The sequence below is a fragment of the Anolis sagrei genome, chromosome 6 (genome assembly GCF_037176765.1).
Source record: "Anolis sagrei isolate rAnoSag1 chromosome 6, rAnoSag1.mat, whole genome shotgun sequence".
Taxonomy (NCBI): domain Eukaryota; kingdom Metazoa; phylum Chordata; class Lepidosauria; order Squamata; family Dactyloidae; genus Anolis; species Anolis sagrei.
In genome coordinates this window covers 111,652,575-111,670,566 of record NC_090026.1, presented here as the reverse complement: position 1 = coordinate 111,670,566, position 17,992 = coordinate 111,652,575, and the positions used below count along the sequence as shown (strand labels likewise).

The 17,992-nt window shown below is 38.1% G+C and overlaps 1 protein-coding gene across 2 annotated transcripts in view; it reads right to left on the bottom strand.

Annotated features, from left to right (window-relative positions):
* Positions 1–16,447, bottom strand: part of SVIL (supervillin) — a 125,240-nt gene extending 108,793 nt beyond the window's left edge. Inside the window, exon 1 of one of the 2 annotated variants that reach the window (XM_067470347.1) lies at positions 16,359–16,447. In XM_067470347.1, coding sequence (XP_067326448.1) covers positions 16,359–16,380 — 22 coding nt within the window. In that variant the 5' untranslated portion in view covers positions 16,381–16,447. Of the gene's footprint in view, positions 1–5,823; positions 5,916–16,358 lie in introns of those variants that run through there. The other variant, XM_067470348.1, reaches the window with a different exon arrangement.
* Positions 16,448–17,992: the final 1,545 nt, after the last annotated feature.

Genomic DNA, 17,992 nt, shown 5'->3' with positions numbered 1-17,992 from the left:
TATGCGTCCTAATCAGGCAAGGACACTGGCCAGCTGTTTCCAGCAGATTTCAGCTGCATCCTACCAGCTGGATTATTGCAGCAACAGCAGGAATGATCTTCAAGTGTAATTAATGTTATATTTGCCTAATTAATCAGAAGGAAAGTGGATTCAAGTCTTCATGCCTGATGCAGATAATGGTTAACATTTGAAGTACTTGGGACATCAATGATTAACATAATTTATGCTTTAAACATTTTGCATTGCTTTGCAGTTGGTAAGAATTTCTCTGCTAAACTAGAAGAAGAAAACAGGACAGACACTTGCTCGGATTCTTTCTGATCTCACAGCCAATCTATTTGTTTCCAGAGGTAATTTACACCATATGCTAAAGAAGTTATCTACTGTAAAACATTATTCAATTTTTCTCATCTATATTTTCAATACAATATATATTTCATTTCTTAATGGTTTAAAACTCTTAAAACATGATCTAAGCAGTGGTATTTAACCTTTGGTCCTTTATATGTTTTTAGCCCCCCACCCCCACCGAACAGAAAACTATTGCCCAAAGTGAGCTAAGAAATCACCCTTTTCCCTTATTCTTCTGTAGTAGATTACAATCATTCTGGAAAGGTATGAGCATGAGTTGTAGGTTACAGTGGCATATCTAGGTGCCATTCTGCCTGACTTTCAGGCCGGGTTGGGATGCCATCATTAGATCCTTGAGAAAGATGGAAATAATTACATAAATTTCAAAACAGTTGAATTTTTTTTGTGCTAAATCAGAGCTTGGAAAAGTTATTTCGAGAGATTCCAGTTTTCCCAATCCCCTATTCAGCATGGCAGCAGAGATGGCTTGCACGAACTCCTGACAGGAGCAGATGAAAGTAAGACAGGGCCTCTAATGAGGTGTCATACCATATCTGAAGGTCTGTACTCAACTTGATGGAACAGCCCTGCTCTAGTACTCATGAAGAGAAATCCATTCTGGAAGAAGGTCATAATTTGCACAAACAAAATGAAATTTGAGTTTTTTAAAAATGTTTGGATTTTATAGTTTTTCTCTATAAGGAAAAAGCACACATCCAAGCTAAATGGGAGATAAATCAAATACACATATGCTGAAGATAATACACGATGACAAAATTGTAGAGATGGATAGGTTGAGTAAAGACAACCTTGACAAAAGATGGTCTGACAATAGCATATCACAGCATTTTACATTTCAGTTTAACAGTATATGTACAGTTGTATTGTTCTGCACTGGGAGATGGGTTTATTAATGACCCTCAAGCAAGGAATAAAACCCCAACTCGAGTGCTTCCACTTCTGTTATGATATTCAGCTTCAAAGATCTCATGTAAATGATGCAGTAGATAGTTTAAGTTCGCCCAGTGAGCTCAACTATCACAATTAGGAATCATTGCTTCCTTAATATATTCCAGACAAACAAATTCATGCTTGTGCAAACCACTATCTGTTTCAGTGTCTCAAATTTTGTTGGGGAGGTCCAATCTGTTTTTTGGGAGCCTTCCAAATTTGGGAGGACAGAAATCCATTTTCAATCTGAGAAGCCAAAAGATTTGTTTTCTATCCAGCCTATTTTGGGGGACTTCCCGGGCTCCCCTTCCTGTCATTTTAGGCATTGTTTGTCCTTATATCCTTCATTAAGTCCTGGATTAAAAACATCAGTTAAGATACCACTAGTTCTGCAATCTTCTCCCTTCTTCTAGAGGAGACTTGGGTTTAATTGCTTAGTTAAAGCTGTTTCTACTCTAGAGGAGACTGAGCTGCAGGTGCCCCACGCAGCTCTCCACCTTTCCAAGACATTTTAAGGAGGCTTACCATTTCCCAGAGAAGGGAGATCGACCAGGAGGTATCCTTCCATGAGCTTCCTTAAAAAAGCTCTCCCTTCTCTTTTGTTTTAGAGGTCCGAGAAAGGAGAACTGGTGCCTTACCTCCTTGCACTTCAATCTCCTTTCCGTTTACAAATCAAGAGAAAAGGGAGGGCTTAAGAAACCTCATGTCCTGGGATCCTTTCCCTTCTAATGGTTGCCTCCCTTCCCGCACTCCATATGTAACAGAAAGAAACCAAAAACAGCTGGTTTTCAACAGCCACTGTGCTAGGTTCTTGTGGGTTTTTTTCGGGCTATAGAGCCATGTTCTAGAGGCATTTCTCCTGACGTTTCGCCTGCATCTATGGCAAGCATCCTCAGAGGTAGTGAGGTCTGTTGGAATTAGGACAATGGGTTTATATATCTGTGGAATGGCTGGGGTGGGGCAAGGAGCTCTTCCCTGCTGCAGTTAGGTGTGAATGTTTAGCTGATCACCTTCATTAGCATTTGAAGGCCTGCCTGAGCCTGGGAAAATCTCTTGCTGGGAGGTGTTAATCTGTGCCTGGTTGTTTTCTCTCTGTTGTTTAGCTGTTATAATTTTAGAGTTTTTTAATACTGGTAGCCAGATTTTGTTCATTTTCATGGTCTCTTCCTTTCTGTTGAAATTGTCCACATGATTGTGGATTTCAATGGCTTCTCTGTGTAGTCTGACATGGTGGTTGTTGGTGTGGTCCAGCATTTCTGTGTTCTCAAATAATATGCTGTGTCCAGGCTGGTTCATCAGGTGCTCTGCTATGGCTGACTTCTCTGGTTGAAGTAGTCTGCAGTGCCTTTCATGTTCCTTGATGCGTGTCTGGGCGCTGCGTTTGGTGGTCTCTATGTAGACTTGTCCACAGCTGCATGGTATACGGTAGACTCCTGCAGAGGTGAGAGGATCCCTCTTGTCCTTTGCTGAACGTAGCATTTGTTGGATTTTCTTGGTGGGTTTGTAGATTGTTTGTATGTTGTGTTTCCTCATCAGTTTCCCTATGCGGTCAGTGGTTCCCTTGATGTATGGCAGGAATACTTTTCCTCTGGGTGAATCTTCATCTTTACTCTCGTGGCTTGTTCTTGGTCTTGCAGCTCTTCTGATGTCTGAGGTGGAGTATTCATTGGCCTGTAGAGCCCAGTTGAGGTGGTTCAGTTCATCTTGGAGGAGTGCTGTTGTGGCTGGTAAAAAAATAGCTGTGGAGCACATACTGTTACGGGCTTCCGAACTAGCCAAAGGTGAATGTCCAAAAGGAATCCATGTGCAAGTCTATTAAGTATCTACACAGGAATCGTAAATCCTCCAAGCAAATTAGAAAGAGAACTACAACCTTTCTGTCTGAAGTACTGAATCTGGATCAAGGATTGGCAACAAATGGAGGGTTGAAAGAGAAGCATGACCTTACTAAGATGCTTCAGAGGGCCATACCACCTCTTTCCTCCCAAATGTGAAAACTGTCCTCAAATGGCCTCTAGGTGGCATTTTTGCCCCATATTTGGTTTTGCCTAGGTGTCTTAGGTATTTCTACAACAGGAAGTAACCAAATGTCACCTCTGGTCCTTTTATTTTTATTATTATTATTTTCAAACAAGGATCAGCAAAAGTTTCAGGCATGCACATCTCCTTTTGTATAAGGCTGAATACATATAATCCACAGGCAAGATTTTTGCACACGTGAAAACACAAGTACACACATACAGGAGTTTATTACTATGTGGACAACATCCAATTTACAGTCCCTCGGCAATATGATGAAGGTACTACAAATCCACAGGACTAAATCATGCTTTTCTTCATTTACAGATTTCCATTACTTCCCCAGCCCCTGATAACCTTTTTGTATCTTGGAAGTGTTTGATACCGATTGAATAACCCTTATCCGAATGCTTGACACCAGAAGTATTTTGCTTTTAGGATTTTTGGGGTTTAGAATACTTGGCCTAAATATGAAATTTGCTGATCTTTCATACCTCGTATAGTATGTTATGGAGTCAATTTTATACACAATATTGTTAAAATGTTATGCATAAAACAAAGCTAGTTTACATTGAACCATCAGAATGCAAAGATGTCATTATCTGAACCACTCATATGGACAACCTGAGATTTTGGATTTAGGAAGTACAGATAAAGGATGCACTTAAATTACATCAGCTTACTGTTGCTATAATTCTAAAGCAAGGCGCTTAAAATATTTTATATGAAACACATATTTTTCTATGTCCATCCCCTACACTTTATATTTGCATGTATTTCAAATTCAATTACGTTTATAAAAGTCAGAAACTAAACTGCACCTGGTCCTTCTGTTCAGGTCATTTGCCCATATTTCACATCAGGGATTGAAATGTGAGTCCTATAAACAAGCCTCTTAATCCCTGTGCTGAACATCAGGATGCTTAACATACTCATTTGTCTAGTGTCATCATCTTCCCAACACACGCACACACACGGCAATTTGGTTAGCTGTTTCACTCTCTTCCATGTTTCCACAGTTAAAACAATAACAGCATTCTCAAGACTATCTCTTGGAAAAGCACAGAGTTCTGCTATTCTTTTTAATTGTTCACATATATAGTCGAAACATTTCTCAATTAATTATTTGACATGTTCAGGCTGCTCTACCAACTTACTCAAAGCCTGTGAAGATCTGGCACAACTGCAGCATCTATATAAAGTCTGTGACACCTTATTCTGTGAAGTTAAATATCACAACCCATCTTAGTAACTCCACAAATACTTTTCCAAGTTTCCATCTGTAATCAAAAGATCTGAACTGAGTAATTCATGGAGCAGCCAAATCATTTCTATTTCTAGGAAACAGCCCTGGTTCATTGGTGGCTATGCAGCACCACAGCTGTGATAGTAGACTTAATAGTATGTTATTTCATGCTCCAAGCTCAGGTCAGATGTCATAAGAGGTTTCGTCGACATAATACATATTATTACAAGGACTTTTTCAAGAAAGAATCCACACTACACAAGGAAGCATGCTTGAAAATATGAGTACCATTAATATACACAGCATTAAGCTTTCCCCATTGCTCTTCAATGTGGGAAAGCTACAGATTTATCTTAGATTTAAGAAGCGCATGCTTTACAGACCAGAAAGCTGCCAAGTCCAGAAAATTCAAATTTTATGGCCAAAAAAGCTGTAGGCCTATTGGTTGGATCCAACAGTCCAACAGCATCTGGAGAACCCTATTGTTGCTCTAGGTATGAAGCATCCAAGTTCCAGGTTAAGAGTTGAAATTTAGAAACTCATCCATGTGTTCTAATTTAAAAATTATTAAGTCTTTAGAGAGCAATTTGACTATGTTGCTTTTCTGCAACACAACAACATGGCTATATTTATTTGTAGCTTGCTTAGTTTTACATTGCATTGCTCTTTAATATAAGATATACACTGTCCAAATTCATAACTTCAGTAAAGGTCAAATTCATGCACATCTACTTTGCCTGTTATTTTTTAAAATTACAAAAACTATTATAAAACTGTAAGGTTACAATATACAGTAGTCTTTCACTTATCCAACCTTTGCTCATCCAACATTCTGTATTATCCAACACAGTCTGCCTCCCGCCTGGATCCACAGCTGTGTCAATACATTGCAGTGTTTTGATGCTAAATTTGTAAATACAGTAATTACTACATAATGTTACCATGCATTGAACTGCTTTTTCTGTCAATTTGTTGTAAAACATGATGTTTTGGTGCTTAATTTGTAAAATCATAATGTAATTTGACGTTTAGTAGGCTTTTCCTTAATCCCTCCTTATTATCCAACATTTTCACTTATCCAATGTTCTGCTGGCCCGTTTATGTTAGATAAGCGAGACTTTGCTGTATATGTACTGTACTGATATAAGCTTACTTGCTTAAGAAATATCATCTGATCTACATTTGCCACGCTCATATCAGAGATATTAAAAATACATGTAATTTTGTTGTGGAATTTTAAAAACAGAAATGCTTACCTACTACCTCTGGTAAGAGGAAAATAATTTCCTTCAGTCTGAAAAAGGGTAGACTCTGCCCAAAGGAAGATATGTAGAAACTTAGGGTAAGATTTCTTCATCACCAGCTATGCTTCTGGAAGGTGAGCTGCCAAAGATCACACTACACTGGCACACTCTCAAAGTGGCATCAGCTATACGTACTCTGCACATATAGATTAAAGTTGACAAATGAGGCAAAAGAAACTGCATATTACATCAAAATGGAATAAATGTTTACATTCCACCATCCATAAAACCATAGAGTTGGAAGAGACCGCATGGTCCATCTAGTCTATTCTTACCATTTCTACAGATGAAACTAGATGATACATTATGGAATGAATAATATGAAAACTCATGGTCTACAAATACCTTGAAGAGTTTTAGAGTTCTGTGCTAGAACAGTTTTTATCTAAGCTGCATAAATGGAAATGTTGCAGATACACGAGAGCTCCTGATATACAATGTAAGTCCTTTACAGAGCTTGTCTCTAGGTTAAAATGAACTTTGCATGTGTGTGCATCTATTTTAAGATATGGGTCCATTTCCATGCTGACGTAGATGTTTCTCATTGTAATGTGTTAGTCCATAATGAGAATATAGTTTAGCGCTCTGGCATAATACTGAGGGCAAGTTCAATTTCTTGGGGAAGGGGAATAGATTAGTCATGTTCCCATGTTGGTATTGCTTCCAAATCTCAGGACATGTGGTAAGTATGGCAAGGAGCACTTCTCTTACTGGGTAAGGTAAAGCAGAAAATTCTAGTCTACTTCAGAACAGAAGAAAGTGCTGGTTTATTTCTATTTCATCTTAAGGTTATCATTTGGATCATTACTGTTGAGATATCTGCAGGTGCTACAGGACACTAATTTCTGTGTTGTTCTGATAAGGGTAGAAAGGCACCTTTGGGTGGTATAGACTTCTTCAAGCCAATACTTTCAAGATGCTTTAAAGTCTGGAAAACACTGCAGGACACAGAACATAGATGTTATAATTTCAACAAACCTGGAGGGCACCATACTGGGAAAATTTGGAGAAAATCCATAGCAAGTACAGTTGACCCACCACATTTGTGGGTTGACTTTTGTGGATTTGATCATTCACAAATATAATTAAAATTTTCTCTCTAGGAATCTCCAGGTCTTCTATTATGAATGTATGGTCAACTACCAGCAAAAGTTGGCTACAGAGTCATGTTGGAGGATTTAGAGATTCCTAGAAATATGTTCTGTCTCTATTCACTTTAACCCGCTACTGCTTCCCTACCCCCATAATTTCATGATTTTGGAGTTAAGAGTTGGCTTAGTATTTGGTAAATATCTCCATGAGGCACTGCTGAAAATATTCCTGCCAAGGGCAAGTCCCTGCTAGAGGTGTGATTAAACACAGGAAAACAAGACAATGGTGTTCAGGCAAGCAAGAAGAGGGATTATTCCTATTCATGCTTGGTAAATTGCTTTTATTTCCCCCTGCTTTATAGGGCTGGTTAAGCAATTGCCATTTCCTCTTTCACTTTGAAGATATTTGTCATGGGAGAGCAACACTTATAAAAACAAACAGTACTTGATGTTATTGAAAACAGGCACCTGGTTCTTGTACACCAATGTTTTTGTCCTGGAAGGATAACATTAATTTTTAATCCATTATGCTCTTAAGATTTAATTTATAGCATCCCTATGTTGCCTAAATATGCTGCACATTTGGAAACGCCTAAGGATCTAGTAATAGATAAGATGTCTTTCGGTTATATCCAACATCACACTAATGTACAGCTGAACAAAGTGAGGCCTATGGGATTGCACAAGGTCATCTCTTTGGGAGGAGGCATGATGAATGGAGTCCTCCAACATCTGATGTGAGTTTGGGGGCATCCCCTAGATCTTTAGGAATTGCTCACATCTGTGCTTAAGATATAACAAGTTCACATTCTTAATTGTTCTGTCATTGGGGCACATCCACTGGCAGAGTAAGAATATGCAACACCTAGTGTGATGCAATTATTAACAACTTGCAGAAAACATTGCAGAATGCCTTGCGAAAATAGCAAGTTCTGTGCTTGACACAATACAAAGGTAAAAGCATAGTTTTTGTTTTGCTTGGTAACAGTTTTGTGATAGCAGAATGACATCAGTGCCAATACTATCTAAAGGTTTGAGTTGATTAAGGTAGTGAATCTTCTCTAGATTATAGTCAGAACATTAAAGGAGCTATCAAGAGGTGCGGTATCATATCCTCAAATGGCTCCTTTAAAGTGAATTAGGAGCCACCAGGTATGACTGATCACTGGATACAAACCTTTATTTGTTCATGTAATAAAGTCTCATGTGTGCTTTCTCCAATCAGAACACATTGGTAAGAGAGACTTGAGCTTTAAAAGGGAGAACTACCTCCTGCCACATCAAAATCCTTGCACTTCTTATCATAGAATCATAGAGTTGGAAGAGACGTCATGGGCCATTCAGTCCAACCCCCTGCCAAGAAGTAGGAAAACTGTATTCAAAGCACCCCTAATCTAATACAATATCAGAACCTTTCTCTAGGTTCTGATATTAGATCACAATTTGAAATATGGTGTCAACTAGGCCTTATCAACAGTCTTGCCATTCGAGTACAAAGACCCCGGGGCTTTCTCTTAAAAGAAAATAGCCACTGATATTTTCCTTGCCAGTTGTTTGTTTTGGTTTTACATTGCTGAATTTTATTTACTGACTGATATTCTGCATGTTACTTTACACCAGTGATGAGAATCATATAACTGAAACTCTCAGTGTTCTTCACCATTGGCTCTGCTGATTTGAAGAGATGCGACAGTCCAGCAACATGTGGAAGACCACAATTTCCACCCCATGTTATACCAGAGGTGGAGAAATGTGAGTCCTCCAACTCCTTGACCAAGGAATCGTTCTAACTAGGGCTTATGGGAGTTTTAAAAACATGTATTGTGCTGGGAATTTGCCATCCAGTCTGTAGAGTGACATCTTCATCACTATACATTAAACTTATGTAGATGAGTTTAAAGTAGACAAACCTAAATATGAAGGAACAAAGGCTCAGTATGTTCTGCCATACAGTAGCTGAATGGAACATTTTAAGAGTCTCTACCTGAAGCTGCCCATAACATGTATTGCCTCTTCATATTTAGAGTATTGTTTATTGCCAGAACTGCTTGCAAGGAGGCTGTCATCTTGATTGGCTTCTAGGCCTGAATGTTTTCAGGAAGGTGTTTTCATTCCTCACCTAGATTATATATATTTAAAGACATGCATTCGTTTGTTTTAAAAAGCAATCTGAATGTATGGAATAATAATCAGTGTGATGCAGCACTTTTCAAATCTTCGTTGTGCTTTGCATCAGGACAACATCCCTGCAGATTTGCAAAATGGAAAGGAGAGAACAGGAAGAGAGGACAACAGCTTGCCTAAGATAATCTAGTGAGCTCACAATCATGGTGAAATTTCAACTGGGGTTGCAGCCTACATACAAATAACATCCAAAGCAAATTAGTATATATTAATATACAACATTTAAGTACTATAAATAGAAACATTGTTACCCTAGCTTGTAGAGAACATTGACTGGTGAATGAGGATACATTGTATCTACACAGTCCAGTTTATGTAACAAATGAAGTGTTTTTGCTTTTATAAATTATTAACTGTTACAGATCTATACACTCAAAATGCCAATTAGGGAAAAAAGTATTGTTACAATATCAATGTGTACTAAAATCCGCAACATGAAAATAATCAGGTGTAAAATCAGGGTGTACAAATATTTATTTTAGTTGCCTACAATGACCAAAATCCCATATACTTTGAAATAGGAAGCTGCAACACAAAAGGAAATGCTTGCAAACTCAAGTTTCAAACTCTTTAGCAACACTTGGTGAGAAACAGACTTGTAGAAAAACATATTTATACCTTTCCATAAAGTCTTCTTTTATCCAGAATCTCCTTCCTATAGCATCTTTATCCTCTGGTATCACATGGTAGTAGAGGCCAATGCATAAATGTTTAATTGTCACACACTTCACACATTAAACGACAAGTTTTCCATCCACAGTAAAATTAACTCATCCATAGACAACAACCAGAAGAAAAGTTTTGCAAAATGCCTCGTGTGACTGACATGCACAGGCTCTGGAGTTAAAAACAAAACCTCGCTTGCATTTCAACCTGACAAAGCCTCAAACATTCTCAAACAACTGGCTTTGAAAATTTTGGAGATCACTAATGGAAAAGAAATGTTACTTACGTAAAAATCCTTTGAGTTTTGTGTATGCACGGTTATTTTTAAAATCCTAGTTGTTTTGTTTCACTTTAATTCAAAAAATAATAATACAGGAAACGTTTCCACACAAGAAGAAATTCTGTCCTACTAAAACTTCTTTTATCCAATGGTAGATTAGTTGGAGGAATAGACAGTTGAACAGTTGAGGACAGATTTCAGAAGAAGCTCCCCACTTCTGCATAAGATTTTATCTCCCAAACAAGCATCCAGGTACTAAGAAACAGGAGTGACACATCATTCATATTACTAGCATGCAGGTTTCACAAGTACAACTGTAGGCAAGATGAGTCAGAGCCACATGGATTTAGAACGGTGCTTTCCAGCAGTGTGGGAGCATGCACCAAGAGGAAAGGTATTCAGAAGCTATATTCCAAGGACTGAAAGGCTAGACCAAAACGTTACTGAGAAAAATCTTCCTCTGAAAGTTCTCCAACACCTGAAATCCTCAATACAGCAACCCGAGAATTCAGCATTTGCATCCATCCTTCGGGTAGTTTCAGGGGCTAAAGGCTCTCCAACCTTAGAAGACTAAGCCAAATGCACTGTGGTAACTTCACACAGGGCCAACCTTTTATGGGCTGAACAGTGGAGCTTTGATACCAGCTAATCGACCATAAATAGCTCTTGAAATGCAGAAGGATCAGGTCAGCTGTCACAAGAGGTCTGGCCTCTGGCTACTTCAAATGCAGCTCTACTGTCAAAATTTTAAATCCCAGCTATTATTTCAAGTTGTATGCACTTCCCTTAGATAAAAACAAATCAAAAATACAAGTGAAAGCAACAGGAAGGAGGAGGAAAGGAAAAACAGTAAGGCCTTAGAGTGACAAATGAGAACTTTTTGGGATGTTGCCTTGAAAAACTGAATTAAAATGTGATGTATGCTCTAATGCTGTTGTCCAGCTCCCGAATTTGCTCTGCCTGTCATATCATATGTTACTAATACACAAAATTGCAAAACATGTAATAAAGAGTACAGGTTAACATTTTTAGGAGTACAGGTTAACATTTTTAATATAATAAAACATTAGATGCTGTTTAATGCTGCATGTAAGTGAAGAAGGGAAAAGAGAACTCTATAAAAAGCTTTGATGAATCTATATTTAAAATAAAATGTTGCCTCAAGGCACTGAGCAAATAAGTCACTCCCAGTAAAGTTCAATAAAGTATTTTGAAACTTCCTGGCATAATGAAAACCACTTGTTTTCTGCTTGTTACCTAAAGATAGTGCAGAACAACTTATGAAAGATTTTTTTTCAGTGTTAGAGACAGAGAGTGCAAGCATGCATACGCCCCCCCCCAACCACCACACACCCTCCAAATACATACACATCAACACACACACATCTTGCAAAGAAAAGCCAAAACTTGAGTTTTAAGAGAATATTAATAAGTGTAAAACTATTGCAAAAGATATTACAAATATAGCCAAAATTAAGAAAATTAGAAATAAAGTCGGCCTAAATCTATTTGTCATTCCCAAATTCACTTAGACATTTATCAAGCTACTATAGATTTGGTAGTTCTATTCTGTGGGAAAGGCATTCTCTAAGATGATTCACTATTGGAAAAGTTTCATGATCACACTTACTTCAAGCCCGTTCTTCCAGGTTAAGAACTGTGACATCTCTCAGTCATCCTATGGAGGAACTGAGATTCTTCTGATTTCCATTCCAATTCTCTATTTAGAACTTCCAAAAGAAGTTTCAAGTGAAAAGATGGGAGGATGCCCATTAAAAATATATTCTAGGTTCTTAAGCAGCAACGAGGAAGTCATAGCTCTCCGGATGTTCATGTGTTAGCCTATAATCAGTTTTGGGCTGGTGTGCAAATTGGCAAGGGTTATGGGAGCTGGAATCCAACACAGTTCCCAAACCTATTATAAACATAATTTAGAACAGCCAAGGGCAGGCAAGTAGGTATATAAGGAATAGTCAAGATGGACCATAGTCTCTGCTCACCATTTGCAAGGCTTGCCATTAGCTAACTGCATAATTGAATGAAGTTGTGTTGTCTACAGGGAAATCATATGGGCCAGCAAACAAGATTGGAGCTCTTCCAAATTGCTGCATTCCCTTACTCCTGGATATTAACAACTTCCTATCAAGGAATTTATCACAGACGTTATACAGAAGTGTGAACTCTGACATGCTCCACATATGAGAGTTGCCAAGAGACTTCAACTTTTTTCTTCCTATAGGTAAAAAGAGATGGAAGAAGAAAGCAAGAACCAATCACCATTCACTTTTGGACACTGCATTATCTCCACTGGATTCATACATCCTTCATCCATCTTAACCCTTTAATTGCATGGCCAATTTTGGAATCAGGTGATCAAGTGTCCACTGCTTTGGAGTTGCAACAATAATTTTAATAGTTTCTTATTATTGCTAGTTTTCAGTAAGTTTTTATATGTTAGCCAGGATGTATATTTGTATTGTAATTTGCAGAATACTTCCTCCGGTGATGTCCTCTTTGGAATTTTTGAAATATATTTGGAACTTTGTTTATCCATATTGAAAAAATATTCTTATGTTTTTTTTTAAAAAATCAGTGTCCGTTGTTTCTTTTCTGGATACTAAATAGGCATGCCGCCCAAAATTCAGATCAACTCCTTTCAGCTTTAGTAGTTTTTGTTTTCTAAGGTGATCTTCTCTTTAACCCAAGATAGTGCTGCTGCTTTGTAATATAGATTCAAAATTTGGGAGCGCCAACCCCCCTCTCTCCTTTGCATCCTGTATAAACTTTAATCTCATTTGTGTTTTTTTCTCATTCCAGATAAACTTTAAGATGTCCCATGTTCCAATTTTTAAAGTAGCTGTCACTTAGTAAAATTAGTATATCTTGAAATAAATATATATTTTTGGGGAGAACATTCATTTGTATTGACGCTATACAGCCCATTAGTGATCATTCTTCTTTTGACTACCTGGTCAAATCAGACCTTATCGTGGGCCAAATTTTCTCATAGTTATTTTTCATCAGGTCACGATTGCCCATTGTTAGTTGTGTCCCTAAATATTTTACTTTCTTTACACAATTTATGTTTGTCAATTCCTTGATTTTGATCTTCTAACGTATTTTTAGTCCAAATGCTTTGGGTGTTTCTTTATCATGTGGCCAACAAATCTTCCAAATTCTTCAACTATTTTTATTATTTTAGGTATATATTCATGAGGTTTTTTCCATCATTAGGTCCACATCGTCCGCAAAAAAAAGTCTGATTTCAAGTAGTTCTTTAAAAAGAAGCATCAACAGCAAGAACTATTCTGAGCATTTACTGCACACCAAAAGAAATTGATTTATATCCATCAAAGTTCATGATAAAATAGAAACCAATAATCTTATTTCTTTTTTTCCTTTCACCTTCTTCCTTTTTGAACATGCGTTTGGAGTAAAATAAATGGTTATAAAATAGGTAGGGACAAACTTCGGCCCTCCAGGTGCTTTGGACTCGAACTCCCACAATTCCTAACAGCCAGTATGGCAAACTTTGGCCCTCCAGGTGATTTTGACTTCAGTAGGCTGTTAGGAATTGTGGGAATTTGAGTCCAAAATACCTGGAAGGCCAAAGTTTGCCCATGCCTGCTATAGAACAACAGCAGTAATTCATATGACTTTTTAAAAATTCAGCCACATATCAACTGTATATAAATAAAAATCCTGTAAACAGAAGTATAGAATAATATCTGTAGTACATTATAAGAATATGTGAATATATTTTCCCAATTTATTGATGGAAGTAGCATTCAGGTCACAATACAAAAAGCTGCTGAAATCACATGTAGTTAACTTGTGTTTTCATGGGACAAGGCAATCATTTGTGAGTACTAGCCAACTTTAAATAGTTATAAAAATACTGTTTTCTGGTACCAAACATACATGATTAGAATGCTAGGATTCCCTTAATTACTGTACTCTTTCAGTAAACACCATTGTCAAACTACTAGTTAAAGTCAATGATCTGTTTCCATAGCAAATTAACAGTCCTAAGTACAATGCAAAGTATGTCTTTGCTAAACACAGACTTCTGTTTGAAGCTTAGTTGTTATGAATCTTTAAACTTACTTTTTTGGACTAAATTTCACAGAATTCCCCCAATCAGCACTACCATTGGCCATGCTGACTGTGAGCTAGTGTATTTTCCAAGTTCTGGTCTGTGTAATACCAATTTAACTATGTAATTCTAGTTTATGATCTTAGGCTTTCATAAAAGTACTGAGAATTGTATGTGATGCTGAGTTCCAACAGAAAGCATACCTGCATCCCATAATAACACAAACCACATGTGTCAAGGTCTCCTGCAAAACAAAAACACTGAACTGAAGTTCAATTGTTGCATGATTCTTAACATTATAAATCAGTGTTTCTCAACCTGGGGATTGGGACCCCTGGAGGAGTTGCGAAGGGGGTGTCAGAAGGGTCACCAAACACCATCAGGAAACATAGTATTTTCTGTTGGTCATGATTTTTGATTGTAGATGAACTATATATCCCTGCAACTACAACTCCCAAATGTTAAGGTCTAGTTTCCCCAAACTCCACCAGTGTTCACATTTGGGCATATTGACTATTCATGCCAAGTTTGGTTCAGATATATCATCGTTTGAGTCCACAATGCTCTCTGGATGTAGGTGAACTACAACTCCAAAACTCAAGGTCAATGTCCACCAGACCATTTCAGTATTTTGTGTTGGTCATTGGAGTGTGTGTCAAGTTTGATTGTAAGTGAACTATAAATTCCAGCAACTACAATATCAAAATGACAAAATCAATCCATCCCCCCAACCCCACCAGTATTCAAATTTGGGCATATTGGGTATTAGTGCAAAATTTGATCCAGTGAATGAAAATATATACTGCGTATCAGATATTTATGTTATGATTCATAACAGTAGCAAAATTACAGTTATGAAATCGCAACGAAAATGATGTTATGGTTGGGGGTCACCACAACATGAGGAACTGTATTAAGGGATTGTGGTATTAGGAAGGTTGAGAAACACTGTTATAAATCAAAATTAAATCTTATTGGGACCAGTGGGATTCGCTATCCAGCACATGTGCTTATCACTGTAACCAAACCTATGTATGTTTTGTCAGAAGGGAGACAGATATATTCCAAAGTAGAAAATAAAGTACAATGAAAATGAACATCAATGTCAGGCAAAAACTTCAAATTGCTGTTGACTTATGGTGACCTTGTGATTTTTATAGGGTTTTCTCAGACAAGAAAAACTCAGAGCTGGTTTTGCTTGTTTCTCCCTCATAAATATAGCCTACAGCATACAACCACAAAAATATCAATTTCTCCAAGAACACAATGGAAGCATTCACAACAGGCGAGTATTTCAGGCTCATTTTACCAAATAAGTGTATACCACACCACAAACACACTCAGCTTTATTTCCAACTTTGTATAATCCATCTAATACACTCCAACAAATCCAGATAGAAGCCCCGAGGTAGATAAATAGCCATCCTTCTCTGGTTCCCAAATTGAGCACTTAGAAAAGTCTTTGCTGACCACACAAAATTTTGAAACAGTAAAGAAAGTTGCAAAACCCACAATATTTCACTTCATGCAACTGACACTGTTTACTGCCACAGGGTTTTCTTTATTGACATTTCTGAATACAAAACCTAGATTATTCTGATCTGATCTTGAAAGATATGTAGAGTCATCCCTTGTTAGTACTTGGATGGGAAACGGCCAAACAATACCAGGTGCAGTAGGCTATATTTCAGAAGAAAGAATTGGCAAAACCAACTAGACCCCTTGTCTAAGAAACCCCTATGAAATTCATAGGGGTCCCCATACTTTGACAGGTGACATTGAAGGCAAATACAAACAACAGGCCAGATACGAAAGATTGCACCTTCTCATTCCCCAACCTCTCCTACATTTATCAGACTGCCAGCATCTTGGAACATTATCAAAGATCTACTGCAAGTTCATATGACACGTGTCCTTAATCCCATCCAAGGTACTTTATAGGAAGGAAAATATTTTCTCATACTGCAGTTTTTTTTCTCCAGAAGGAAACAGACTGTCCAGAAGAGAGTTTATACAACAACATATGTGCTAAATAGGAAACCTCAGACACCATAGCCTTTAAAAATGGATGATGATGATGATGACGACGACAATGCTGATCATGTAAAGATTTTGTTTAGTTGTCCTCTCCCACAACACACAAACAGACCACCAGGAAATAAAACCTTACCAGTTTCCATTGTTAGAATCATGACTCTGCTTTTCTCTCTGTGCCCTACTCTTTCCTTTCTTTCTTTCTCTCTCTCTCTCTCTCTCCTTACTTATCCAGTGTATGTGAATGATTCAGAGGCACAGCTTGGCTTTGTCTGAGCTTATATCTTCTGGTTCACTCCCCCCCTCCTCCCATTGGTGAGGAAAAAAACCCAACATACCCTGTCTGCCTAGCCATCTCTATTGGCTCGTTCACAAGTCATTCTATTTAGCATATTCAAGTTCCCCTGAGTTTGAAGTGACCCAGAGAGACATTTTTGGCCTGCTCAGTTTGTGACTTGTACTGGAGAAGTTGAGTGCAGACTTGCACTGCCAACAGCTATCTTCAAAGGCTTTTCTTTCTGGTGGGCAAAATCCGTGCCTTTAATACAAAGTGCCACCTCCTCAATGGGAAGAGTGAATAAATTCACAGACACTCCATACGCACAAGATGTACCACAGGTTGCTGCCGTCTCTGCCCAAGCCACAGTTTAATGGAAGGATTTGTACAGGAAGAACTTCCCCCAAGGGCATTACAGGGTCTAATTTGAGCTTGGACTCAGGCCCAGAATCATCTTGCAATATTAGAGCTCAGCCTTTGAACATATGAAGCCATAATAAACCTGCCCTTTTATTATAGGGCAAGACAGCTGTCCCCAACCTGGTGCCTATTCCCCCCAGTTCGGAACTATAAATCCCACTAGCCACTATCCAGCATGACCAATAGCTAAATACATTTGGGGTTATAGTCCAAGTAACAAAAAGACATCTGAATGGGAGGATGTGGAACAGTAGAGCGTGGAACAGATATGTACTAGGGAGACTCAGCTCTGAATATCTGCTTAGCCATTAAGTCTGTAGATCTAACTTTGGCAGAGTTACCGCAACTTATTTTTAGACTATGCCTTACTATTATCTCCCAGCCAGCATGGGAAGTTTCAGGGAATTGTAGTCCAAAAAATAATTTCCTTGAGGACCCATGTGGATGACACCAACTTACCATACACTCTAGAGCAATGGTTCTCAACCTGGGGTCCCCAGATGTTTTTGACCTACAACTCCCAGAAATCCTAACAGCTGATAAACTGGCTGAGATTTCTGGGAGTTGTAGGCCAAAAACATCCAGGGACCCCAGGTTGAGAACCACTGTTCTAGAGGATCTTTTCAGGAGACCCAAAAAACAGAAGTGAACAAAAAAGGTTAAATGGTCCTGAGAGGTGTGCATGCATGTAATTGCACATACATATTCCTGTAACTCAGCTCACTATTGTTAGATGTTTAGCATAGTGGAGATCAGTAAACAAAAGGAGCCCCCGGTGGCACAATGGGTTAAACCCTTGTGCTGGCAAGACTGAAGACCAATAGGTCGGAGGTTTGAATCCAGGAAGAGCGTGGATGAGCTCCCTCTGTCAGCTCCAGCTCCCCATGCAGGGATATTATTTATTTATTTATTTATTATTTATTTATTATTTATTATTTGCATTTGTTAACCGCCACTCTCAGCCCGGAGGCGACTCGTGGCGGTGTACAAAACATAGAACATAAAGACAACAGTTACAATCATCAGGAACATAACACACATCTTACTAACACATCACTAATTAAACTAAAAAT